At 39.7% G+C, this 26,957-nt stretch overlaps 1 protein-coding gene across 1 annotated transcript in view; it reads left to right on the top strand.

Annotated features, from left to right (window-relative positions):
* Positions 1-26,957, top strand: part of FAM234A (family with sequence similarity 234 member A) — a gene marked incomplete at its 5' end in the record, with an annotated part of 537,904 nt that overhangs the window by 317,770 nt on the left and 193,177 nt on the right. Inside the window, 1 exon segment of the mRNA XM_044089425.1 lies at positions 16,434-16,563. Within this exon segment, the coding sequence (XP_043945360.1) occupies positions 16,434-16,563 (130 nt within the window).

Below are 26,957 nucleotides of genomic sequence, written 5' to 3'. Positions count from 1 at the left end.
GCACAGACCACTTGCCATCCCACCAGTTTTAGACATTGTGGATGATGTTTACTTAGAATCCAGTTTGAACCCAGACTCTCTACCTCCTGCTCCGGCCAAGCCTGACAGATACTATAGAGTGCCTGATTCCCACAAATTTCTTTATAAAAGCCCTGTTGCTGACCCAGAAACAATCTCTCAGGGTCCCAAAGGGGCTAAGGCTTCTATGGCTAAAAATCCTGTACCCTCTGAGAGGGATTCCAGAGCACTAGACAGGTGGGGGAAAAAGGTTTACACCTCAGCCACTCTTGCTATGAGGGCACTAAATTGCCAATTTCACATGCTTAAGTATCAGCAATTTTTAATCTCTCAGTTAAAGCAAAGCATGACCACTGCCTCTCAACAGTCTGAATTGAAAGAAATGCAGGATCTGTTGCATGCAACTGAACAGGTGGGCAAACATACCTTACAATGTGGGTTTGATTCTTTGGAGGCCTCCTGCAGAGCAGCTGTCACTGGGTCTGTATACATAGGCATGCTTGGTTAAAGGAACAAACTCTGCCTGATCATGTTAAAGCAAAGCTTTTAGATACTCCCTTACAGCAGGATGTTCTTTTTGGAGTTAAAGCAGAAGAAGTCTTAAAGAAAATGGAGGATAAGGCAAAATCTATGCAGACAGTCAAAGATTTCCTACAGGTACAGCCCCCTCGCTTCAGCAGAAACTGGCCAACAAAAAATTGTTCCTTTTCAGCTACTGACAGACCACAGAGGGGTAAATACAGACGTCCAAGAGGCAGAGGACAACCACAAGCCCAGTACAAACCTCGCCAATGGGGCACTACAACACAGAAGGGAGGAGAAGACGGGTCCCAATCTACCAGAAGGCAAACTCAATGACTTGCACCTCATCTGGCCAAGCAACACTCTCTTGGCAGCCCCCTTGGGAGGAAAACTCGCACTTTTTTCAGACAACTGGCACATTGTCACAAAGGACAAATGGGTCCTAGACATAATTTTACGAGGATACAGATTCCATTTTCACACCTTGCCAATGAAAAGAGGAATGCCAAACCTGCCACAAAATCAATGGGCAGAGGCACAAAAACAAATTATAGCTCTCATGGACATGAGAGCCATTCAAATGGTACCTTCTCGAGAGCAAGGTCAAGGATTTTACTCAAGACTCTTTCTAGTGCCCAGAAAGGACAATGCCTGGAGACCAATTCTGGACCTTTCAATTCTAAACACCTTCCTACAAGTACCCAAATTCAAGATGCTAACACTACAGCAGCTTCTTCCCATGTTGGGCAAGGAAGCATGGCTAGTAACGTTGGACCTCAAGGAGGCATACCTGCATGTCCCTTTCAGACAAAGTTGCAGAAGATACCTCCGTTTCATTGCAGGTTCAACCCATTACCAATTCTCTGCACTGCCCTTTGGCTTATCTACTGCGCCCAGAGTCTTCACAAAATGTCTGGCACCAGTAATTGCATGCTGCAGACAAAGAGGAATTCAAATATACACATACCTGGACGACTGCCTCATCCAAGCAGAAAGCAAGGACATTCTCTTACATCATCTGGCTTTTGTAAAACATCTACTGAATTGCCTGGGGTACACAGTAAACGAAAAGAAGTCAAAACTAGTACCCTCACAAAATATAACATTCCTGGGTGCCAGCTTGAATACAACGTCCCAGAAGGCTTATCTGACGCCAGACAAACAACTACAACTGACTCAATATTTCAAAACAGTGGCAACAAAGACCCAATTAACTGCAAGAAAAATTCTGCAGGCCTTGGGCTTTATGGCATCTTGCATATTACTAATACCATTTGCAAAGCTGCATATGAGGAAATTACAGTGGTACCTAAAAAGCGTATGGTCTCAACACAGCCCCAGCTTGGACACAATGATATCTCTCATTCCCTGCCTACAACAGGAGTTTCTATGGTGGTCACATGCATGTCACCTCAACAAGGGTCAGCCTTTCACCTTGCCCCCCAGCCAGGCAAACTATCACAACAGATGCATCAGACTACGCCTGGGGGCACACATGGCAGGACAGTGCGTTCAAGGCGTATGGACTGCAGATCAAAGGAATCTGCACATCAATCAAAAAGAGATGCTAGCTGTACAGAAAGCTCTGACAGCCTTCAAGAATCTATTACATCCAGGACAACTTACAATAAAGATGGACAATACCACAGTAATGTGGTACATAAACAAAGAAGGGGGTACTCACTCCTACCCCCTATGCAGGCAAGCAATGATCTTATGGAACATAGCTCTGGCTTACCAAGTTCAGTTACAAGCTCAATTCCTGCCAGGAAAGAAGAACACATTGGCAGACGACCTCAGCGGAAACATCATGAATCCCATGAGTGGAAACTAGATCCACAAGTATTTACAATGATAACTCAAAAATGGGGCCTTCCAGACATAGACCTGTTTGCCAGTCCTCAAAACTATCAACTAACAAAATTTTGTACAAGGACACTTCACCATCAAGCTTGGAAAGTGGACGCACTCTCTTTCAGTTAGAAAAACCTGACAGTATATGCCTTCCCTCCATTGCCTCTCCTCACAAAGGTGCTTCTGAATGTCAAAAAGGAGAGACTACGACTGATTCTCATAGCCCCAGACTGGCCACACCAGCACTGGTACCCACTATTGAGGAATGTGTCCCACGGACCACCTTGGATCTTACCACAAATTACCCATTTGCTCACACAACAAAACAATCAGATTCTTCACAGCCAGCTCAAAACCTTAAATCTGGCTGCATGGCAAATCACCTAAGCATCCAGCCAGCTCCTCTATCCCAAGCAGTTATGGATGTTATTCTGGAAGCTAGGAGGCCAAGCACCAGGAAGGCTTATTCGGACAAATGGAAAAGGTTTTGTGCCTGGAACCAAACTAAAGGCCAAGACACAATTCACCCTCACATGTCTCACATTCTACAGTATTTAACTGAGATATTGCACAAAGGACTTTCTTTCTCCTCCATTAAAATCCATGCTTCAGCTATTTCAGCCCACTACAACACGGGTCCACCCTTATTTTCGCATCCAATTCTAAGGCAGTTCATCAGAGGGGCAAAAAACTTTAGGTCCCCCCAGGAGAGCACCTACACCAACATGGGACCTCAATTTTGTTCTGGAAAAACTAACGCTACCTCCCTTTGAACCAGCTTTCTCTACAGATCTTCAGTTCCTGTCATGGAAGACTGCCCTGCTGCTAGCAATAACTTCAGCTAGAAGAGCTGCAGGCACTAATGGAAGTGGAACCTTTCCTCATTTTTCATCAAGACAGAGTTTCTCTTTGAACTAATCCTTCCTTTATGCCTAAGGTGGTTTCCAGTGTGGCTTTAAATCAAACCATCCACTTACCCACCTTCTTCCCAAAACCACAGAACAAAGGTGAGAGACTCCTGCATTCCTTGGACATTCACAGGCAACTTCGTTACTACTTGGACAAAACTAAGGCTTTCAGAAAATCTGACCAGCTCTTTGTATCCTATGCTACAGCTTCACAAAGGAAGTCTATATCAAAACAAACCATTTCCAAATGGATAGGACATTGCATACGTTTCTGCTATACCCATCATGGAAAACCAGTTCCTGCTACCATTAGGCCCCACTCTACCAGGGCAACAGCTACATCTACAGCCTTTCTCAGGGGGGTTCCAACCAAGGAGATTTTGGAAGCTGCAACTTGGAGTTCAGTACACACCTTTACCAAACATTATCACTTACCACTTTACTCTAAGACTAGGGTGGGCTTCGCCACTGCAGTTTTGCAGGGCCTTCCAGCCTCCTCTAACCCTCTATGATTCCTCCACCCATCCTTAGCTTTGGGATTCAACCCAAGTGTGATGACTGCAGCAGGGTAACACGATGAACATAGTACAGTTTTGTACCTACCATAAATGTAGATGTTCGAGTGTTCACCCTGCTGCAGTCCAGGTTACCCTCCCTCCATCCCCTCTGATATAACTGGCTAAATCTCTACAATACCTTCCTGATGTATTTGCTTATAGCTGGAGGGATTTTGTGTTTGGGAAAAATTTACTTAATTTGGTACTAATTACTGACCACCTTTTTGGGGGCACCTGACATCTAGGGCAAGAAAAACTGAAGAAAATGGTGTTGGTTGCATTATATACACTGACGTCCGGGAAGAAGTGACAGCAACTGACGCTGGACCAAGACTTTGGAATTCCGGCCGACTGCAGGACCACCTGACGACAGGATAACCCTAGTGTGATGACTGCAGCAGGGTGAACACTCGAACATCTACATTTATGGTAGGTACAAAACTGTACTTTTATACATCTGCTACCTTGACAGTTAGGGCCCTAAACTGCCAGTTTCATATGCTCAAGTATCAACAACATGTTATGGGATTGCTGAAACAGAAAATGATGTTGATTTCTGAATGTGCAGAAAATAAAGAATTGCAGGACTTATTGCATGTAGCTGAACAAGTTGAAAAGCATACTTTGCAGTGTGGTTTTGATTCCTTAGAGGCCTCCTGCAGGGCCGCAGTTACTGGATCTATGATTAGGAGGCATGCCTGGCTAAAAGAGCAACATTTGCCTGATCACGTTAAAGCTAAATTACTGGATGCACTTTTACAGCATGATACTCTGTTTGGTATTAAGGCAGAAGAGGTTTTAAAGAAAATAGAAGACAAAGCTAAGTCTATGCAAACTGTAAAAGACTTCTTATAAGTGCAGCCACCAAGATTCAGTAGACACTGGCCTACAAAACATTGGTCCTTTCATGTGTCCGACAGAGCTCAAAGGGGCAAATCCAGATGCCCTAAAGGTTCTAGATACCAGGCACAAGATTCTTACAGGTCAAAGCAATGAGGTGCTTCTACCTCCAAATCTGGAGGAGATAAAGCGCAACCCTACAAAAAAACAGTCCCAATGACTTCCCTCTGCCATCACCAAGCACTTACCTTTTGGCAGCACCCGTAGGGGGAAAGTTAGCACTTTTTGCTAAAAATTGGCAGTTAATAACCCAGGACAAGTGGGTGCTAAACATAGTATAACAGGGATACAGATTCCATTTCCATACTCTGCCAATGGCAAAAGGTTGGCCGGATCTGCCAAAAAAATCAATGAGCAGGTTACGTCCCTCATGGATATGGGGGCTATTCAGCCAGTACCAGAACAGGAAAAAAGACAAGGTTTTTACTCATGACTGTTTTTGGTACCGAGAAAGGACATGGCCTGGAGGCCAATACTGGATTTATCAATTTTGAACACCTTCCTGGACATTCCAAAATTCAAAATGCTAACTTTGTAGCAGCTTCTGCCCATGCTGGGCAAGAATGCTTGGCTGGTGACATTAGACCTAAAAGAGGCATACCTGCATGTCCCAATAAGGGACTCGTGCAGAAGATACCTCTGTTTCAAGGCTGGCTTAATGCATTACCAATTCTCTGTACTGCCCTTTGGAAAGAATTATACAAATATATCCTTACTCGGACGACTGTCTCATTCAAGCAGAGAACAAGGACATTCTTCTTCAGCACCTGGCATTTATGAAAAGGCTTCTAACATGCCTAGGGTACACAATAAACGAAAATAAATCACAACTGGTACACTTTCAAAAGATAACATTCCTGGGTGCAAGCTTGAATACAACTGCCCAGATGGCTTTCCTCACGTCAGACAAGCAAAGGCAACTGACTACTTACTTCAAACTGATGGCAACAAAAAACAGTTATCTGCAAGACAAATTCTGCAGGCTTTGGGGTTCATGGTATCCTGCATTCTACTGATTCCATATGCAAGACTGCATATGAGGAAACTTCAATGGTACCTAAACAGTTTATGGAGTCAACATTGTCACAGTCTGGAAACAATGATTCCTCTCATTCCCTGCCTACAACAGCAGTTCCTATGGTGGGCAAAGGCATGTCACCAAAACATGGGATGGCCATTCACTCTACCCCCTGCCAGCCAAACCTTAACAACAGACGCATCAGATTATGCATGGAGGGCACACTTGACGGGAAAATGCATTCAGGGCATATGGACCCCAAAACAAATGCATCTGCATATCAACCAAAATGAGATGTTAGCTGTTCAAAATGCCCTGACAGCCTTCAAGGACTTACTTCATCCAGGACAACTACTGATAAAGATGGACAACACCACGGTTATGTGGTATATAAACAAGCAGGGGGGCACGCATTCATACCCCCTTTGCAGACTAGCCATGGCACTGTGGGACACAGCTTTGACTTACCAAGTACATTTACAAGCTCAATTCCTGCCAGGAAAACAAAATACTCTGGCAGATGACTTAAGCAGAAATCTTATGGACCCTCACGAGTGGAAACTAGATCCACAAGTCTTCAGCATGATAACAAAGAAATGGGGGAGCCTGGACATAGATCTATTTGCCTCTCCTCAAAATTATCAATTGAAAGGATTCTGCACAAGGACTTATCACAGACAAGCATGGAAAGTGGACGCCCTATCCTTCAGTTGGAAAAACCTATCAGTTTACTCCTTTCCTCCTCTGCCTCTTCTTCCCAAGGTCCTACTAAAAGTCAGACAAGAGAAACCAAAGATGATACTAATTGCCCTGGACTGGCCACGCCAATACTGATACCCAAATCTAAGGAACTTGTCTCAATACCCAGCTTGGACCTTACCTCAAAGACCTCAATTACTGTCCCAGCAAAACAATCAGATCCTGCACAATCCGCTCCAAACACTGAACCTGGCAGCATGGCTGATCATGTAGTTATACCAACATCTCTCAGTAAAGCTGTGATGGATGTCATTTTGGAAGCCAGAAGGCCTAGTACTAGAAAATCTTATGCTGATAAATGGAAGAGATTCTGTGCTTTGAATGAAGCACAAGGAACTGATACAGCAGAACCAAATATTCCTCAGATGTTGCAATACTTGATTGAGATGCTTGACAAAGGCCTATCTTTCTCATCAATAAAAGTCCATGCCTCTGCCATTTCGGCTCTTTACAATACAGAGCCACCAATCTTTTCTCATCCTTTACTAAAGCAGTATCTTAGAGGAGCCAAAAATGTAAGGCCTTCCAGAAGATCACCAATACCTGCATGGGACCTCAATTATGTGTTGGAAAAGCTCATCCTGCCTCCTTTTGAACCAGCGGCTACTGCAGATCTAAAGTTCTTATCGTGGAAAACAGCTCTGCTCCTAGCAATTACTTCAGCAAGAAGAGTCTCAGAGCTACAGGCCCTCATGGCTGTGGAGCCTTGTATCATATTTTACCCAGACAGGATGTCTCTGAGGACCAATTCTTAATTTATGCCTAAGGTGATTTCCAGTGTGGCTCTTAACCAAACTATTCATCTGCCAACTTTTTATCCGAATCCGTAGAACAAGGGGGAGAGGATTCTGCATTCATTGGACATACACAGACAGCTAAGATTCTACTTGAGCAGGACTAAAGCTCTAAGAAAAACTGAGCAGTTACTAGTGACATATGCTGCAGTATCAGAAGGAAAGGCTATTTCAAAGCAGACTATTTCAAAGTGGATAAGCCACTGCATTTGTTTCTGCTACTTACACTATGGCAAACCTGTGCCCAAGGGCATTCGGTCTCATTCCACCAGAGCTGCAGCTACATCAGCAGCCTTTCTCAGAGGAGTACCAAGCAAAGACATTCTAGAGGCTGCTACTTGGAGTTCTGTTCACACTTTTACAAAGTATTATCATTTGCCTCTCTACTCTAAGTCCAGGGCAGGCTTTGCCACTACAGTTCTGCAGGGCCTTATAGCCATCCCTAATGCTGTTTAGCTCCAGCCTCCCATCTATAGCTTTGGGATTCTACCCAAATGTAATGACTGCAACAGTGAAACATGAAGAACATAGTACAGTTGTGTACACTTACCATAAATGTAGATGTTTGAGTGTATTCACTGTTGTAGTCCAGGTTACCCGCCCGTCACCCCCCTTTTCTTCTGGAGTTTCTCTTTCCTTCACCATCTTCTACAACCTATGTGGTGTATTTGCTTGTAGATGAAGGTAAAGTTTGTATTGTTGCATGTATATATATATATATATATATATATATATATATATATATATATATATTTTTTTTTTTTTTTTGCTACCTTTTTGGGGCACCTGACATCTGGGGCAAGAAAAACTAAAGAAAGTGGCGTTGGCTGCTTGTTTTATACCCCTGATGACCTGACGTCATGGAAGAGGAGACAGCATCTGACACAGGACCCAAGACTTTGGAATTCAGGCCGACTGGATTACGCTGGTATGCAGCAGATTACCCAAATGTAATGACTGCAACAGTGAATACACTCAAACATCTACATTTATGGTAAGTGTACACAACTGTACTTTTCTCTCTCCCTCCTTGAACCCTCCTCCCCACTTCATCATCATCTCTTTCCATTTTGAATTATAACCTTCTGCTAGTGTTATAATGTTATGTATATGATCTTCAACTGTGCAGCTGTAAAATATCAGGTAGTCCTAAGCCACCTTGCTCTGTTAGGAGGATCACCCTATCCCACATAACTCTTGCCCTCTTTCCCTCCCAGATAAATTCCTTCAACTCTTTATTGTCCACAACTACTTCTCCAGTGGATAAAAACTTGCCTGACCTGTATATAAAACTAAAGGGACTAAAATATTTTCACTTCTTGCATCTTAATATCCATTTCATTAACAACAGCTTCCAGTTGTTTCTAAGTTGGGTATTGTGTTTTGTTTAGTCTCTTCCCACATATTCTTAACTGCAACAGCAGAAGCCTTTTAAATCCATATTCCAAAATACTTCATCTTACATCTCCAAGTTATAGGAATTACTGATCCAGTTCATGACCAAGTACTTAATTTACAAATGTAGCCTTTGTTTTATCTTCATTCATTTTATATCCCAAGAAGTCTTGAAACTGTCTCAAAATCTTCCACAACACTGAGTTATCCTTTTCTGGATTTTTTAAGTATAAAATATTATGTACAAACAAAACCAGCTTTTCTATACTAATTCCGAGTCAATTATTTTCTTTGCCAGTGTTTCTAAATGTAAAGCAAATAAAGGGGAAAGAGGACACCCTGCCTGGTTTCTCTCAGCCTGTCAGAGAGGAACCATTCAACGTTATCCTTCGTATGTCCTCCTAATTGAAATTATTGTATCATGGATGTAAATGTTTCCATTTGCACTTTTAAAATACCAGCTTACTCTGTCAAATGCTTTCTTTGCATCAAGACCCCCCAACAGTGGAATTTTCTTAAATTCTGCTTCCATCTTCACCATCATTAGTCTATTAATGTTGTCAAATGTTTGCCTCCTTTGCCTCCCCTCCAGAAAACCACATTGATCCATATATCTATCACTTTTGGCAACACCTTTGCCATGCATTTATCTACTATAGACATACACTTTTTAGAATCATGGTTTAAAATTGAAGTGGGACTGCACGAGGCTGGGTTTGACCAACTTTATCCTCGAGAGGTAATGCACCCACTAAAGCTTTCTTCCAAGATGCTGTTGATTCCTCTCTTTTTAAAAACTATTAAAGTCTGGCAGATATTTATCACTTTATTCCCCCCAACTTCCAAACTTCATCATGAATACCACCTGTTCCTGGAGACTTCCATGCAGATTGATTATATGTCACCATTTATCTTTTCTCCTCTGTCTTAACTATTTGTTCTTGAGCCTAATCTTCCTCTAATTTTGACATAATTAAGTCTTCCACAAATATTTCTATTTGTGCTCTTTCTCAGTTTCTGCATTCCTCTGTTTTGTACAAATTTTCATAAAATTTCCTAAACATCTCTTATACCGCTATAGGATCGCTGGGTATTTTTCTTGTTATAGGCTGCCTATGTTTGACAACAACCCTTTCTATTGCCTAAGTTGTTGTGCTAAAAGTTTTTGTGTTCAGGAATTGTAGTCAAAAAATAGTTTCTTAGCAGCAATCTTTCTAAAATCATGCATATTATCCAAATGCTTCCTTTTTTTCTTGTTGTACTCTGCAGTTGCTGTTCTTGTTTTGCCAGATTGGATTCCCCTTATTTTGTAATACTTTAACCTTTGTCAGCCCCTGTAAATAATTATTGGTACTCCTTGACTGTGTCTTTTTTCTCTCATTTCTAACCTGTTTTTAATCTCCATTTTCATTGTATCCCTTCTGAAGAAATTTATGTGTTCCCTTATAACTTGCGAATAATGTCCACTACCTATTCCTTAAAGTATTTTCTTTTTAAAGGTAAGTGGGGAAAGTCCACCTTGCATTTTTATCTGAGTTTTTGTTGTTGAATGATCTGAAATAGTTATTGAATGTGTGTTGAAGCTTTCAATTAGATGTATTTATTCCTGTGAAAATATAATTTCTATCCAGTCTAGCCCACTTATTTTATGTTGGGGAATAGATTGTAAATTCTGTCTGAGTTCCTATTACTGACTTTGCATTTTCAATACCAAATATTTTCATAAATTTCTTCAGATATCTACCCTCTTTTGTTATGCTTTCCCTTCTAGGTCCCCCTGGCACATCCTCACTATTGAAATTTAAGTTCCAATTCCCACCTATAAGTAATAATCCCTGCTGAAAGCTAATTACTTAAGCTCTTCAGTAGCAATTTTTAGTGGAATATAAATGCATACCAGCATAATCCTCCTCCCTTGCCAATAACCCCTCACTGACACAAATCTACCATTATTCTTTTTTTTTCTCTTCTATCACTGTAGCAATCAGTATTATTGGTCCCCTTTTCCTTCGTCCCCAATATCCTGCCTAATATCCATCCTGAAAACCTTTTTTTCAAATTTGCATGCTCATTTCATTCCAAATGTGTCTTTTGCTGCATTACTGTTTGCACTCCACATTGCTTAATGTAAATCAGTACTATTTCCTTTTTGTCTATACCTGTAAGGCCATTTACATTACAAGATATGTAGATACAGTAGCCATTATGATAAAAAAACTACTTTTCCCATGTGTTATGCATGACAGATCATTTGAATGTGCATTTCCAACTTTTGTCTTGGGTGCACACTAATATTTGGCAGGCTGAGTTTTTATGCAGTTGTTTCTTATCTCCATTTGAACCCGTGCCACAATTTCAAGACTTTTTCCTGTAGTGACCACCTTCAAACAAACAATTTTCAGAATGCTCCAACCCTTATTAACTTAGAACAAACACAAAACTATATACATTTTCAGCAAATGGAGTTTAACTCCGCAGAAAAGAACAATTACCCCAAATCAACAGCTGCACTTGCATGCATAACCTAATCTGAAATAAAGGTTATCCATTCTAATGCACATGTAGCCTCGATTCCCACCTACACCAATTGCTCTCTGTTCTTTCTCATCTCTATTCCCTCCCAGATATGAAAAGCAGCTTGCATGCTTTCAGAAAACATTACCTTTTAGCCCTAAGAAAAAATGCACTGGCTTTCCTATTAAATTATTAAGGCTGTCCAGGAAGCTACAGTCTCATATTCACTTTCCATAATTTCAAACTTTTTCACAGAACTGCTTGCCGTTGTACCTTTACATTTTGTATATCCATCAGCAAAGAATGCTTGGAACTCACAAGAATAATTGCTTTAACCTGCAGACAGCTCATCTCCATGTAAAAATAGTCAGCAGTGAGAAAAAAAGATAACAGATTTGCAGATGCATGAACGAATCATAAATGTCACGCAGAGTAGAATGTACAGATTCCCCTGGCTAACTGCCTTAAGCTGCACACTTATTGTTTCTCATTGAGAACATTCATTAGCAGAAATAAAACTAATATTTGCATGTGAAAGAAACTTAGCATCTTTCATGGCTTTCATTATTTTTGTAATATTTTTCAGGCTTGTTAATCTAGACATCAGTCATTGTGAAAACAAGCAAAATTATTATATTAATTCTACATAAATGTAATCAGTACAGTTTCACACCCCCACCTCACCCCAGCAGCCCTAGATCACAGCATTATATTAACTTAAACATGGCACTGTCCTACCTTTTTTATCTTGTACAGTAAAGCCTACATTCTTACAACTGAGAAATTTATTTTTCCTTTAATATCTTTAACACGTACAACAGTCACTGAAAAAAAACTTGTAAAATTCCTCTGATTGCATACTAAATTGCTTTACAATATGATATGCAGTTTATGTTATGAAATTTTTATACAAATACTAAAAAGAACAAAATTATTTGCTTGGTTTCTTCTTTTTCCATTTAGTGTCCTTGTAAACAGTAAAGACATAATGTGGGATATATGCTTTACAGTCCACCCATAGGTTTAGCAAAGTTAACAAAAGTCCAGTATTTTCTCAGCCACATTTTACTACAAAGTTATATTTCACAAATGTGATTGATGTTTTATAGTCTCCAATTTATTCGCTAATTTCAGTGTTCATATTCTGGTTCATATCAACAGTACTCCTGATTCTTTTACTCAAGTCATGTGCTTTTTTTTTTTTTTTTTTTTTTTTTGTCTCTCAAGCAATTTCCTTTGAAACATTAGAAACGGTTTCACTGGCAAAGTATGTTTGAGCTTTATTGTCAGAAGAATGAGGAGTACCCTTTTACTTGCTGGCTCACTTTTTTGTTAGATAAAATTTATTTCTTTCTTAGTCTCTTGTGCATCAAAAGTATATTTTATCCTCCAGGGAAAATACTCTGAAGACAGCTGAATACAGCTGCTTGAATCTCACGCCTGCCTCTTGACATTCCTTGATTACTGGGATAAATGTTCTTTTCTGTCTGGTGTACAGTGAGTAATTATTTCGACAAACACACTGCTGTCTCCAATTTTTAATACTTTTCCCTTCTGCCACAGTTTTGTCAGGGTCAACTCTTTCTGCTGGTATGTTTGCATATTTAATAATATACAGGTTTGAAGCATACACTCAATGTGCCCTTTCAATTAACAAACCTTTCTGTGGAATACCAGTCCAGTTGCTTATTTGTGCTTTAATAAAAGTAATACAGTCTGTTCCTTCCAGTTTCTGTGATAGAACAGAAAATGTCATGTTTTCTGTATGTGCTCTGTCTTCTGCCTTTGTTACTTTTTAAAGTAGCTCTTCTTGAAAAACCTCATACTCAGCCAGCCGTTTTTGCATTTGAGCCAATGTTTTACAGTTCATCTGAATAGATAGTTAAAGTTTCTTCTAATTTTCCAACCTTTTGTTATTTGACTCAGTAAATTCCTTTAGTGTTTCATTTATTTTAATCACCCGTGAGTGCATTTCATTTTTTTTCCTTTAAATTACTGGAAACTGTCTCTTGAACCAAAGCTGAAGCTTGAACTCATTTTTGATGAATAGTTCCAAGATTCTTCCCAACAATGTTTTCCACTTCACCTTTTCTGGTTGATTTTCTTTCAGGTTCTCCCAATTTATTATTTGCTGGCATCCAGGCAGTGTTTTTACTAGTCAGCAACTGAATTTTATCCAGATTTACAAATTCACTGGTCCATTTTTTCTCAGTATCTGTTTTCACATGGGAGAATTTAAATTAAGCTTTAGATCAGTGTACAGCCATCAAGGAGGTCCATAGCCACACCCTTTCTGATGAAACATACTACTTTTCATTTTTGCATGAATTAGAACACATTTATTGTAGAAGCTATAGGTCAGAATCAAAAAAAAAAAAAAAAAAAACACTTGCATCATTGTCACACTTTTCATGAATTGGAAGTCTTGAATTTAAGCACTTTGTATCATTTTCAGCTTTGTCTTGCTCAAAAATTACTCTATACCGAGTGAGTCCTTCTCTGTGCAACATTCTATCTCCAGGTGAGAACAGTAATGAAGTATTATGAAATCTACTCTCCCATTTACTGATATTCTAAAACTGGTAGAAAATGATTCAAAATCTGGTGTGTACATTAGCAAACTCTGGAATACTCTTCTTTTAAAGTCCTTGCATGAATTCAGGTTCATTTTTTCCTGAGGATTTTTCTTAAAAACTTAATACCCAGTCATATGACACCGCTGTTAACATGTAAGGGCCATTGTTTATTATGTTCCTTTATCTCACTACCTATAATAGTATGTGTTGGTATGAATTATTTTTATCACAATTATGCTGTCCCTCATTTATTTAATTTAGTTATTGATAGTTAACAGGGTGAAGTAGGCTGCTGAGGGGCCCTTTTCAGCCAAGGCAATGCAAAACATAATAGAGGTGCAAATATACAATCAACATAACAGTTAGAATAACAGTAAAATAGCTCTATTAGTTGGATAGTATGCAAATTATACTGTAGTATAGAATGTTAGATTTAGGGAAACATATAAATAATTGTATATGTTAAGAGTTTATCTGTCTTTCCTTAACTGTTAAAGGGTAGAAAACTCGAATTTGAAACAAGAAACATTTTGAATGAGGGTGGCACTTTAAAGATTGGTAATGTGATGTATAACAGCTATGTGCATTTCTACAGGAGTCTGTTCTATGACTTGGGAAAGTCCAAGAGTAATGTTGAGTGGAGTGAACTAGTTATAAGTTGAAAGCAGATAGCCTGGGTCTTTAAAGCAGTTTGAAGTATGTTCTTTAGTAAAACATTCCTTCAGATTGATGTGAATTGAGAATACTGTCCAAATTGTTGATCTCATTGGGCAAGCTGTTCCTGGGTGCAGGGACCATTTTATGAAATGCTTTTTCTTATTCTACCCCAGTAACTAAACTGTAAATAAAATATGGTCAAATAAAACTGTCCTTAATAATTTAAATATAGTTTTTCTAGAGAGGGGCTATATCTTTCCACAAGTAGCTTAAGTGTAAGAGTGTTAAGTAACTGTGTTAGAGATCAGGAGCCATTTAGCCTTTTTTGTTGCTGTGCATTGGTGTAGGCATTTGATAAATGGATAAACCTGAAAATTGTACTTTCTATGATTTGAAGAAAGTAGGTGTTATGCTGTGCTATTGGAGCAATGATAGGAACTGCATATTTGAGTCTGGGTATTAGAACCTTAAAAACAATAGCCCATCACGCCTCTAGTGTAAGTAATTTAGAAATATTGTACACTGCCATAAGTTGGAGTAGCACTTCAGTAATGTTTTCAGTATGTTTATGGAAGGATAGAGAATTGCTCACTTTGAAGTAAAATTTGGGATATTCGAGAGATTTGTGCAGTGGGGGAGTAAGTGTGGGACTAATTGGGATATTAAATTGTAGTGATTTCAAAGTTTAGAGGTCATCTAAGAAGGACAGATAATTGGTAAGTGCTGTGTAGCATTTCTCGAGTTAAATGAGAGAGATTGGATTTTGGGTAAATAATTTTATAGCCACCTGGAGGTGTGAACATTGGCTTTAGATGATGGATTTTTAAATGTAACATATATAATGGCGTCCCAGAGTGTTTTTTTTTTTGTTTTGTTTTGTTTTCTTTTTTTTTTGGAGGGGGGTCCAAGATAGGCTCATATAAACAAAACATTTTTGTTTCCAGTACAAGTTTTATTACTACAGTAATTAGTGACTGCTTCACTGTAGCATCAATCTCACTGTATCATTTGCAAAGTTCAGTTTTTCCTCCTATATTCATTGTCTTGTACTTGTTTTGGGAGTAAACCACACGCTCCAAACCCATGGGCTCCACTAAAAATGGATCCATCATGATGAATAGTACACCCAACATATGTGCACTGAATGTGCTGAATAGCACAGAAATGTCACAGAAGTGGTGAAACTGCTAACTTAGTTATACTTTATATGTGGCATTCTAGGGATCATATTATAGAATGAGGAATGTACTGTGGCCTAAGTAATAGTTTGTTTTAAGGGAAAGGTGATCCTGAAGTCCCTTCAGCCACCCCCCCCCCCCCCATGCATTTTGAGGACTTAATCCAGAGCTTCAGAGAGTCTTAGAAAACAGTGCTGAAGAGAAATATCCCCTGTGAAATAAACTTGAGTGGCCAATTTGTGGCCAATGAGCGATTGATGTAACAGTTTAAGACTCTTACACTCCTTATCAAGTGTAGGTTGAGTGAGCGGCTTTAGTAGGATTTCTGTATCTTGGTTCAGCAAAGCTGCATTGACCTTTATATTATGCAAGTTGGCAGTGTAATACAGTTGGGTTTTCTTTTCTTCCCCACTGTAATGCATCCATCAAGTTAGTACATATAAGAAAATGGGTGGAGGGTGGCTTGCTGTATTGCAATAAATAAGTAATTTTTTGAGTATTTTTAAATTATGAAACTTCTTGATATACAAAAATCAGTGAAATGCTGCATGTTGTAGAATGAATCAACTGAACTGGGGTAAATTGCAGTTAAATGAATAACTCTTCGAGAATGTGTAGTCAGAAATGCAGTAGAAGTCATTTAAAACATTTGGCAAAAAGTAAAATTCTTTGCATCACATGATTGAGTCAGTATGATGTATAGTGTTGTTTCTAGTAGTAGTAAAGACAAGTTTTTGTTGGACCTACATGATAATACTGAATTTTGCATAATCTCCCAAACAGGAAAACTTGTTTATGGCTTTGCCCTGAAAGATGTCTATAGGCCTGAAACTGCCAGCCTGAAACAAGATTCTGAATGGTTGAAGAAGAAGACAGCATCAAACAGTACATCTGACTATGTCCTTGTTTATAGGTAGGTGAATTCAACAGATGTAGTGTAGTAGCATTTGAAGGCTCCATTCCTAGGACTAGTCATTTTCTTTAGTGGAACTTTATTTTAGATCTTTTAAATTGAGGGGTCAACTTGATTGCACCTGTCAGTGAAGTTAAGAATGTTTTAAAGAGGCTTATGTATACGCAGGCTAAATAAGTTATGTATGGTATATGTTGAGGTCTGGTGAGTGATGCATGAAATATCTTTTAGTATGTAATAAAGTAATAACTACTCATCATCTAAAAGAGCTTCTAATGATATACCAAGGATGTAGATAAACTTGTGATGATGCACCAAAGAAGTAAGTAAATCAAACTTTTAGGTAAAAAAAAATATCTGCTCAGTGTACCAGAGGCGTATTTATATTGCATCCTGTTTTCTAGGGTCCACCATTGTTATAAAAGTATTTGAATATTATGTAGAAAAGAATGTGCAGTTGTATCTGTTTTGGGGGGATGCAGTGTGAGAGAGTATTCACTTGAAGGAGCAGAGGGCTTGTGAAGCAGGCTTCCTTCAGTGATTAAATAAAATAAAAATAGTTTTTTTTTGCCATTGTTTACTGGATTTATCTGACTGATTTAACCACTTTTCAGTAGTGGCCTGGGGAGAAAAGCTCCAAGGTTTTTAAACAGACGTTTTGTAATGTATATGAATAGATATTAAGCACTATACATTAAAATATGCATTATTTGTTAATGAGATTACATTCATATGAAATAAAGACAAACTGTTACAGTATAAAAGATATTTATGCATTAGTAGATATTGAACCTTGAGCATAATAGGTAATAGATCATGTGACTCGTGATTATAAATTCTAAGGAACAAAGGTGACGGAAGGAACCAGGTAGGACAGAAAATGTTAATATAGTTAAGAAGTGGTAAATAAAGCAAGTTTATAGCTGATTATATTTATGGCTATCATATAAGAAATACAGAAGTGGGTGGTGTGTAGTGTCACAAAACTATGTATATGGCAAGGAGATGCTGGCAAAACTATTCAGGTATTGGTGACTGTAAGTTGTGGGGTGTAGTATTTTGAATGAAGAGAAATGGTTTGATGATATGGCAAGCTGAAGATAACAGGGACATTTATCCTGGAGATATACAGGAACAGATGCATTGATTTGACAGGTGAAGCTTTTGTTCTGTTTTAAATTAGTTTGCATTCCGAATGGATGTCAGTGGTAATGGTAATGGAATGTGATTCTATAATTTAGCTACAGCGTTTGAATGTAGAGAGTCATCTACAGTACTAGATGATTTGGTTATAGTGACTAGTGATTTTCCTCTAGAGCTTAAATTGCTGTTGTCAAAGTAGTGTTGTAGGAAGTTGTTAAGGGCTGTTGAAATTTGTGACCTGTAGAGAAGTCGGTGTGTTGCCATTAACTGAGAGAGAGCTAGGTGATGTGATAATTCTATTTAGTTTAATTCTCTGAGAGATAAACAGGTGGGGTTGTGAATTGAAAACAGCAGTACTGTGCTTGCAATGTGAAGGTAGTAGAAAATGTTATATGGATGTGAAGGACAGTATTTAGCTTGCAGTGTTAAGGTAATGGAAAATGTTCTGTGAAGATCAGTCTTTGGAGGAGCATTGAAATGTGTTTAAGTGTGGTGTATATTTTAGGGAATGGACGAAGCAGGAGGAACTACCTATATGAAACAGTAGTATAGCAGTAGAAAGGCCAACACTAGATGTTGGATTAGGTTATAAAGTGAGGAGAGATTGAGTCAGGGGATAGGATGGGAGACACTGTAGGTGAAAGTGGGATAAGTAATTGGGCTAGGGTAATAGAGAATTTGGAGGAGTTCTGTTACATATGAGGTTTGTACAAAGAAATTTGAGATTATACCTGTGGCTTTAGAGTGGTCTGAGTGAAGTAATTACAGTGGCTGAGTCAGTGTGCTATATGTTACGTCTTGGTGAATTTTGTTACAGCTGTCTGATTTTGTAGGTGGCTAATTTTGTAGGTGTGTTTTGAATGCAGACCTGAATTTTGCAAAGAGGGTTAAACCTCAAATGGACAGTGGGGTGGATTCCCAGATTTTGAGGCTTAATAATGAAAAGCTGTGATGAGTGCTTTATTGAGGTGAAAGAGTTTGTCAGAAGGGGAGCATTGTGAGATTGTTTTCTTAGAAAACACGCTTTCTAAGATGGGTGAGTTTTCTTGCTAGATATGGAACGAGTTTTGTGTTCGATCTTCCTTTAGGTCCTTTACAAATTCCCAAATCTTTGTACTTAAAGCCTTTTTTTAACATAGCATTAGTGTTCATTCTCTAGGGTTGGAATAAGGAAATAACAGATCCTATCTGTATTTTTTTTTGCAGAACATTTAAGTAGAGACAATGATGGAGAAGACTTGTGTTCTAACTGGGATTGTAAAATTACTTATCCAGTGGCTCTATGGATGCTTGTGTGGCTGGGGGATATCTTCAAAGACCAAAATAACAGCTGCTGAATTTTGTATGTTGGCTGGATGTGGTGTTGGAATGTTACTCTTTGATTTAGCTATATGTCAAGATATTTAAAAAGAATAGTGTATTCTAATGACCTGTTTATATGATCTAAAATGAGCCAGTTGGAAGAAGCTTTGGCTGGCCTTTTTGCTGTGCCAAAAAATGTGGCTTTGGTTTTTGAGGGGTTAAGGATGAGCTGTCGTGGTGAGCCATGGAAGGTAGGTCATCTTATTGAGACTTTATTTGGATGTAGCTGATCTGTAAATAACCATGGTATTTGAGTATACTAATATGGGTTCTACTGTGATTATCTAAAACATAAGGCATTATGGTTGGCATACCTGTGTATAATTTCCATAGCAACTGCTTAGAACAAAGAAGTCATAGGTTCATACGTGTGTACTAGGCTAATGGCCCTGGAGCCTTTACAAGCCTAGCCCATAGGATTATCCTGGCATCATGCCATCTGAACTTAGTTCCCAGTGCGTCTATTGAGTAGAGCCACTGGAGTGATCCCCGGGGTGAATTTTCTGTTTTCCATCCACTCATCAAGATTTCTCTTGAAGAGCGCCAGTGAGGTGCTCTGTTTAACATGTATGGGAAGTCTGTTCCATAGCATGGACAGTCTCTGGGATATGAACCTGTCCCTCCAGCACATTCTGTTGATTGTGGTAATGAGGTTGAGGTCTCTGGACCGTGTGGTGCAGAGGCATTTGGATTTCTTTAGATGTAGCATTTCTAACAGAGCTGGGTCAGACATGGCTTTGTAAATCAAGCAGTGATCAAATATAAGTAGGCGAAATGAGACAGGGAATAGTTGGAATTTTTTTGAGTCTGTCCATATAGGACAAGTGTTTGAGGCCTAGGATCCTCTTTGTGAGGTACTTTTGTGGCCTCTCCAGTTGTTGCAAGTGTCTAGTGAGGTATATGCCAAATATGGCATTGTACTCGATGATTGGCCTAATGAGGGAAGAGTAGAGGGAGACAATTACCTCTTTCTTCCCGGATGCAAAACCCTTAGTAATGATATGTGCCACATAGAAGGACTTTCTGACAATAGTGGCAATATGGTGGTCAAAATAGAGGTTGCTGTCAACCTGTGTTCCCAGATCTCTTATAATGCCTTCTGTGTACAGAGGACTACCATCGATGTGGTAATTCATGGGAACTGGGTTTTTCCCAAAGGGGATGATGACATATTTTTTTGGCATTGAGCTTAAGGCCATGATTCTGACACCTGTTGTTGGTCTCAGTGAGGCCTTTCTGTAGGATGTCAGCATCACTTGTGGAGTTAATAATGGCTTCCAACTTGCAATCTTCTGCAAACTTTGTCAGCCAGAGTCCCTTCTTGTTGGCCTGGACTTCTGAGAAGTAGATACCAAACAGGAGAGGACCCAGGACTGATCCCTGTGGGACTCCACTTGTGACTGGTCATCAGTCTGACTTGGAGTCAGCTACTTTCACACTGTGGGTTCTATTTGTGAGACAGTTTGCAGCCCACCTAGTGATATAGGGGTTGATGCCTAGCTTAAGTGAGTTTTTCTATGATTTCTGAGTGGGGAATGGTATCAAAGGCCTTGGCCAGATCAAGGTAGGCTATATGAACCAACTTGCCTTCATCTACAGCTCTGGTGACTGACTCAAAGAAGTCAACCAAGTTGAGCAGGCATGATCTACCCTTCACAAAACCAAACTGTGAGGGATCCAGAGTTTGGAGATTCCCTGTATCCTTGTTTATTAGGTTCATGATGATGCGTTCCATAGCTTTGCATATCAGACTTGTCAGGCTAATGGGGTGATAGTTCCCAGGGTCTGTAGTCACTCCTCCTTTGTGAAGAGGGATGACTGTAGCAGTGCGCCATTTGGTAGGGGCAAAGCCTGAGGTGAGGCTGTGGTTGAATAGGGCACACAGGTGAGGTGCCAGTTCACTCTGTAGTTCATGTAGAACACAGCCAGGTATATTGTCAAGTCCCATAGAAGCTGTATTCTTGGCCTTGAACAGTGCTGTTTTAACCTATGCAGCAGTAAGACTGGGTGCCTGGCAATCTACTGGTATTGTGATAGGTCCTTTGGGGGGGGGGGTAAGATTTTACATAACTATAGAAGGCCTTGTGGTAGTGTTTACTATCTGCTGCAGTTCTGTTTTCATAGCTAGCTTTAGAGGATTTGATGAGGGATCTCAACTTTTTGTTGAGGCTGATACGGGAGTTTTTCCAGTCTTGGGACTTCACCTTATTCTGCATCAGTTTCCTCCTCCTGTTGTAGAGTTTGTTTAGGGCAGGGGACAACCAGATTGGCTTCCTTTTTTTGGAGGAGAGTGTCTTGGTTCTATTGGGTATGGCGAGATCCATGCATTTGTGTACGTATTCGTACAGTGCATTGGTGTATGATTCAGTGGTCATGCAAGTATTCTCCATTTGCATGGGTGCCGTGAAGTTAGCCACCTCTGTTTTTAGGAGCCCAACATTAGCTTTGGAGAAGTTTTTCATGGTGGTTACCTTTGCTGGGGGGGGGTGTAGATTTCCAAGGTGATTAGTTTGTGGTCAGATCTAACCAGGGAGGAGTTGACTATTGGTGTAGAGTAACGGTCGCCCATTTTAGTAATGACCAGGTCAAGGATGTTGCTACCTGTAGTGGGGGAAAGAACAAGCTGATCCAGGGAATTGGAATTAATGAATTCCAGGAAACGTTGGGCAAGTGTATTGGTACACGAGTAGTTTTCCCAGTTAATGGAGGAGTAGTTGAAATCGCCCAGTATGAGAGTGTTAGGTTGGGCCCAAATATTCTCCAGGGTGCTTAGGAATGTGAATATTGGGACATGGTTGGGGACCTATAACAGGCTACGACCTGAATCGCTGTCTTACCCAATGTTAGCTACACTTGAAGTATCTCTGATGTGTTATGTTGGGCTACCAGTCTGGAGGCGTGCACATCCTTTATAAATATGGATACACCACCACCTTTGGAGCTTTGGTCCAAGTTCTGAGGCCGAAAGGTGTGGAATGAGTTATAGCCTGGTAGCGCAGGGGTGCTTTCTGCTGCCGGGAAGGAGGGAAGTGCAGTTAGATCTGATGGCAACATGTTCCAATGTTTACCAGCAGTATTTTAAAACAAGGAATCACCTGCCAAGTTATTAGACTTGCTAATGCTAGCTAGGAGTTTAGTGGAAGAGCGTAAGAAATTGAGGTTTGTATAGGGGGTAATAAGGTTAGAGAGTATTGGTGTGTTGTTAGGTTGGTAGAAAATCTTATGAACAAAAGTAAGTTGGGAAAGTAGCAAGATGTTTTGTAGTTCAAGCCAGTCTAGCTGCTGTAGGTTCAGACAATGATGAGTTCTAAAGGGGTTTCCAGTGGCAAATTTGGCAATATTATTATAGGTGTTAGCTAGTTTAGTAAGATTATTTTTCTTTAGGTTAGTAAATATGGGGGAAGCATAGAGAAGAGTGGAGACTAGATGGGAGTGGACAATGGTAGTTCTGGCTATAGGGGTTAAGAAGGGTTTTATTTTATACAGGGAGCCCAATTTTCTATTTACACTTTTTATTGTGTTGTTTATATGATTGTCAAATGTTAGGTTGTCATCAATTATGACTCCTAATAGTTTGGTGGTAGAGTCAGGGTTTATAATGGTGCCATTATTTGACTTGATAGAGAAATTGATTGGGGGGGCTTACTGTTAGGTGAGAAGAGTAAGAGCTTGTTTTTTTTTTTTTTGCATTCAAAAGGAAGCAATGTTTTAAGAACCATTCCTCAACAAGTTAAATACTGTCTGGGTTAGGGATTGTAGTTCAGATATGGAGTTGGCAGAACATGAGTGTGGAGTCATCTGCATATTGTATACAGGTAGCTTGAGGGATTTCTAAGTGAAGGTTGTTGATGAACACTGAGAATAGAAGTGGACCAAGAATAGAGCCCTGAGGGACTCCAAGGGAGACTGGCAGGTGGGGAGATAGTTTATTCTCCCAGAGGACTGCTTGTTGCCTGTTGTTAAGGTAGGACTTAAACCAGAGAACAGCCTTGGAGTCAAGAGCAAGGGATTAAAGAGTTTTTAGGAGTATGGGGTGGTTGACCATGTCAAAGGCTTTTGACAGATCAATAAAGAGTGCTGATGAGAGGATGTTGTTATTTTGGTTTTTATTGATGGAGTCGGTGAAGGATAGGAGGGCTGTGGTGGTACTGTGAAATGGCCTAAAACCATGCTGACAGTTAGCTAGTTTGTTATGTTGGATAAAGTGGGTAATTAGTTGCTGGTGAATGCATTTTTCCATAATTTTTGCTAATGGTGATAAGAGAGCAATAGGCCTATAGTTGGAATAATCGTTGGATTTGCCACCTTTATGTAAAGGGATAATGTGGGAGATTTTCCAGATATGCGGGACAATTCCTTCATTTATACTTCTGTTTATAAATATGGATACAGGATAAGCAACTGCTTTAGCTGCTTGTTGCAGGTATTTAGATGGTAGTTGGTCAGCAGAGAGGGTACATGGCTTAAGTTTCTGTATAAGTTTTTGGATGTATGAGGTTGCGACAGGTTGTAATTGGAATGAGGGGAGGATATCAGGTAAAGAGGTTGGGAGATTAGAGTAGTTTGTGGAAAGTTGACAGGCTAGAGAGTTTATGGTGTCAGTGAAAAAGGTGTTAAAGGCATTGGCAGTGTGAAGGGAGGTATTGTTTTCAGCTCCTAGAGGAGGTGGTGTGCTGGAGTGCCCTGGGTGTAAGAGTTTATTAATGCTAGACCAGAACTTCTGTGGATTGTTATGGTGAGATTGCTGTAGTTTACAGTAGTATCTTTTGTCAGTAAGTATAGCTTTTTTTGTAGTTTTTCTTAGCTATCTAAATGTTTGATGGTTTAAGATATTTTTGGATGCTCTCCACTTGGCCCATGATTTATTCCTGAGCAATATGAGTTGTCTAGTTTCTTTTGAAAGCCAGGGGGCAGGTTTGGACTTAATTCTGATAGATCATTTGGGAGCATGCTTGTCAAGGATAGTTAAGACTTTAGAGGTAAAATATTTCACGGCCTCCTCAAGAGGGAGAGTTTTTAGAGGGTACCAGTTGCAGGAATTAAGTTCATTTTGGAATAAGACAGGGTTAAAGTGTTTGTTGGTTTGAGAGATTTTGTGCGCAGGGGTGTTGGGGATGTCATTCCTTTGTCTTATAATGTAAGTTAACATATGATCACTTAAGTCATCAGGAAGAGTACCTACCTTATATATTTATTTTTGTTTGTTAATAAGTATCCAATCTAAGATGCTCTCTTTTTTGTTAGGTTTGTTAAGTCTATGATATCCAGTTTAGAATGTCTTCTATTGCAGTGATATTATTGCCAGGGGGTAAGTAGATGCAGATAATGTACAGGGCTTTGGAAGTGTTTAGTTGAAGTCGGGAGATAAGTACTTCAGCCTTACTATCTTTAGGTGGGTTATAAGCTAATGAGGTGATCTGTAGTGTGGATTTATATAGTTGTGCTACTCCCCCTCCCCTACGTTTTATGCTGTCATGTCTCAGTATATTGTAACCTGGGGGGATTATTTTGTTGTCTTTAGTTACAGGTTTTAACCAGGTTTCTGTGAGACCGAGGATATGAAAGGGGTGAGTATCAAGGATGGCATGGAGATGAGCAATTTTATTATTTAAACTGCGGATATTGAGATGACCTAAAAGTAAGGAATTAGAGAGACAGGTTTATGCAGCTATGTTGGGGGGAGTGGTCGAAAGTGTAGTAGGAGTTGGGATGTTTGTTGGGCCTGGGTTAAGGTGGGAGTTTTTAGGGCAGAGAATGGGTTGTGGAGGAAGATGGTTAGGTATTTTAACTTCCTTGCAGTTGTATTATTGAATTTAATATGAGTCGATGATACTTAGCTAGTAGGTAGCAGGACGTGGATTCGGTATTTAGTAGAAAATGGGTAAGGGCATGGTTGTGACTACCTGTTTGTTTTGGGAGAGTAGTTGAAATAGCCATAGTTAAATTTATCAGTTGAGGTGAAGAGATTGGCAGAGGTGAGAATAGATAAGAGAGTAATTAGCAGTATAATTTTAATAAGGATAGGTTTAGTTTTAGAAGACATTATATAAGGGGTTTTGTAGAGTTCTGTGTGTGGGAGCAGTGATTAGGTAATGAAAAAAACTTAAGAGGTTTGGCAAGAGGTACAAAGTGTAATAGGAGGGGGAGGAGTAAAATAGGTGGGTTGTAGTTAATATATACTAGATTGGTGGAAGTAATTAGATAGGATAATTGGGAGAGAGGGTGTGGCTCAGGAAGTGTAAGTGTAGGACCCCTGGGGGTGGGTGGGAAATGGGGGTAGGGTGAGGTAAGGGGGAGTGAACCCGCAGGGAGAACGGAGTGGGACAGAGCTGAGAGAAGCTGAGAGGTAATCAGATTATCAGAGAGACAGAGATCTACCCAGCTGTGAGTAGGTATGTGGCACTTAATTTAATTATTTTCCAAAAAATAAATGCAAAGGGTGTCCTTAGACATAGGTGTATAGAAGAGTAAAATATGTAGTAAAAGCCCAGAAATATTGCTTTCTTTTTGTGATATTATATTTTTTTAAAACTTGGGCAGCTGAGCATTTATATTTTGTGACGTAATGATGCAACTCCCATATTATTGCAGATTAGGACAGCAAACTTTGTTCCTGAGAGCTGGCTTGTATCTAGAAGAGCAAGATTAAAAGTGCTCAAGTTAGTATATGGAGTGAAAAGATGGAGAAGTGAAAACTGGAGGAATAGACTGAAAAAAAGCCAAATGGTTGGGGGAGGTCATTAAAATAAACAAAGTTAGAATGGACAGAAAAGAGTTGTTGGAAAGTGGGAAAGGAAGATTCACGCTTTGGGAAAGGATGGTAAGAAAGGCAGGTGTAATGCATCAAGTGGTGTAATGCAAGTGAAAGAAGGGACATTGGACATTATAAGATTTGGCAGTGGATAAAGAAAAACATGTTGGCTAAACTGAGGTATTATTATGTGTGATTATTTTGTTGACAGTGATGATGAAAGCTGGAACTTTGTAAATACTCTCCTCAGTAAAATGCAGTCCCTTGTAAAATATAAATTTAGATGTCTGTCTCTAAAATCACTGCAGAAGGTTTGTTTAAGTCACATGGTGCAGTCAACATTTTATTGTTATTGAAAATTTGGAAGAAATTACAAGTATAATTTACAGAAACCAGCACAGCAGTACAACTCTTGCTACACACAAAAGTAGAGTTGTCCAGCTCTGCACAGACACACCAATGCTACCCATTATTAAACCTGAATTTGCATGGCTATGAATCACTCAGCAGACCAGTTTAAACAATTGCTTATTTGAGTGGCCAACCATTCTGCACAAGGAAGCAGAGCGGGTTCTTATCAGACCACATATAAGAACCCCTGAAGAAAGATGTAATTTTACCCAAATTCTCTCTCTCTCTCTCTCTTTCTGTCCTACACACACACACACTGCAAGTATACTTATCACAGCTGCTGTAGAGCATAGCCACTATTGCTTTCAATTCTGCTTTATTCCCCCTATGTCAGGTAGTGGAGATCATGCAGACATATCTACATGGACACATACATGCGTACAGACAGACATGCACACATTCAGTGCAAGCACATGTCACATCCTTGAGCTTCCCATCCATTCCAGTATCAGGCAATGGTTATCCAACGCATACAGGTACAGACATACAAATACCTATAGTGAGTAACCATTTACATTTAGTCATGTCACCCACCCAAGTAGTGACACTGTAACCTCACACACACACACACACACACACACACACACACACACACACACTCACACGTGCACACTCACTCCTTACCTGGTCTGTCAGGGTGATGCTGATGCTGGTGTGCTTCTCCCTACAGTGATTTTTCTCTTACAAATCTATAGGTGTAACACTGCTAATGGCATGCACTTTCATA

The sequence above is a fragment of the Protopterus annectens genome, chromosome 12.part0 (assembly GCF_019279795.1).
Source record: "Protopterus annectens isolate FY-2018-M chromosome 12.part0, PAN1.0, whole genome shotgun sequence".
Taxonomy (NCBI): Eukaryota; Metazoa; Chordata; order Ceratodontiformes; family Protopteridae; genus Protopterus; species Protopterus annectens.
The sequence above is the reverse complement of the archived record's forward strand: the minus strand, read 5'-3'. Positions and strand labels throughout refer to the sequence as shown.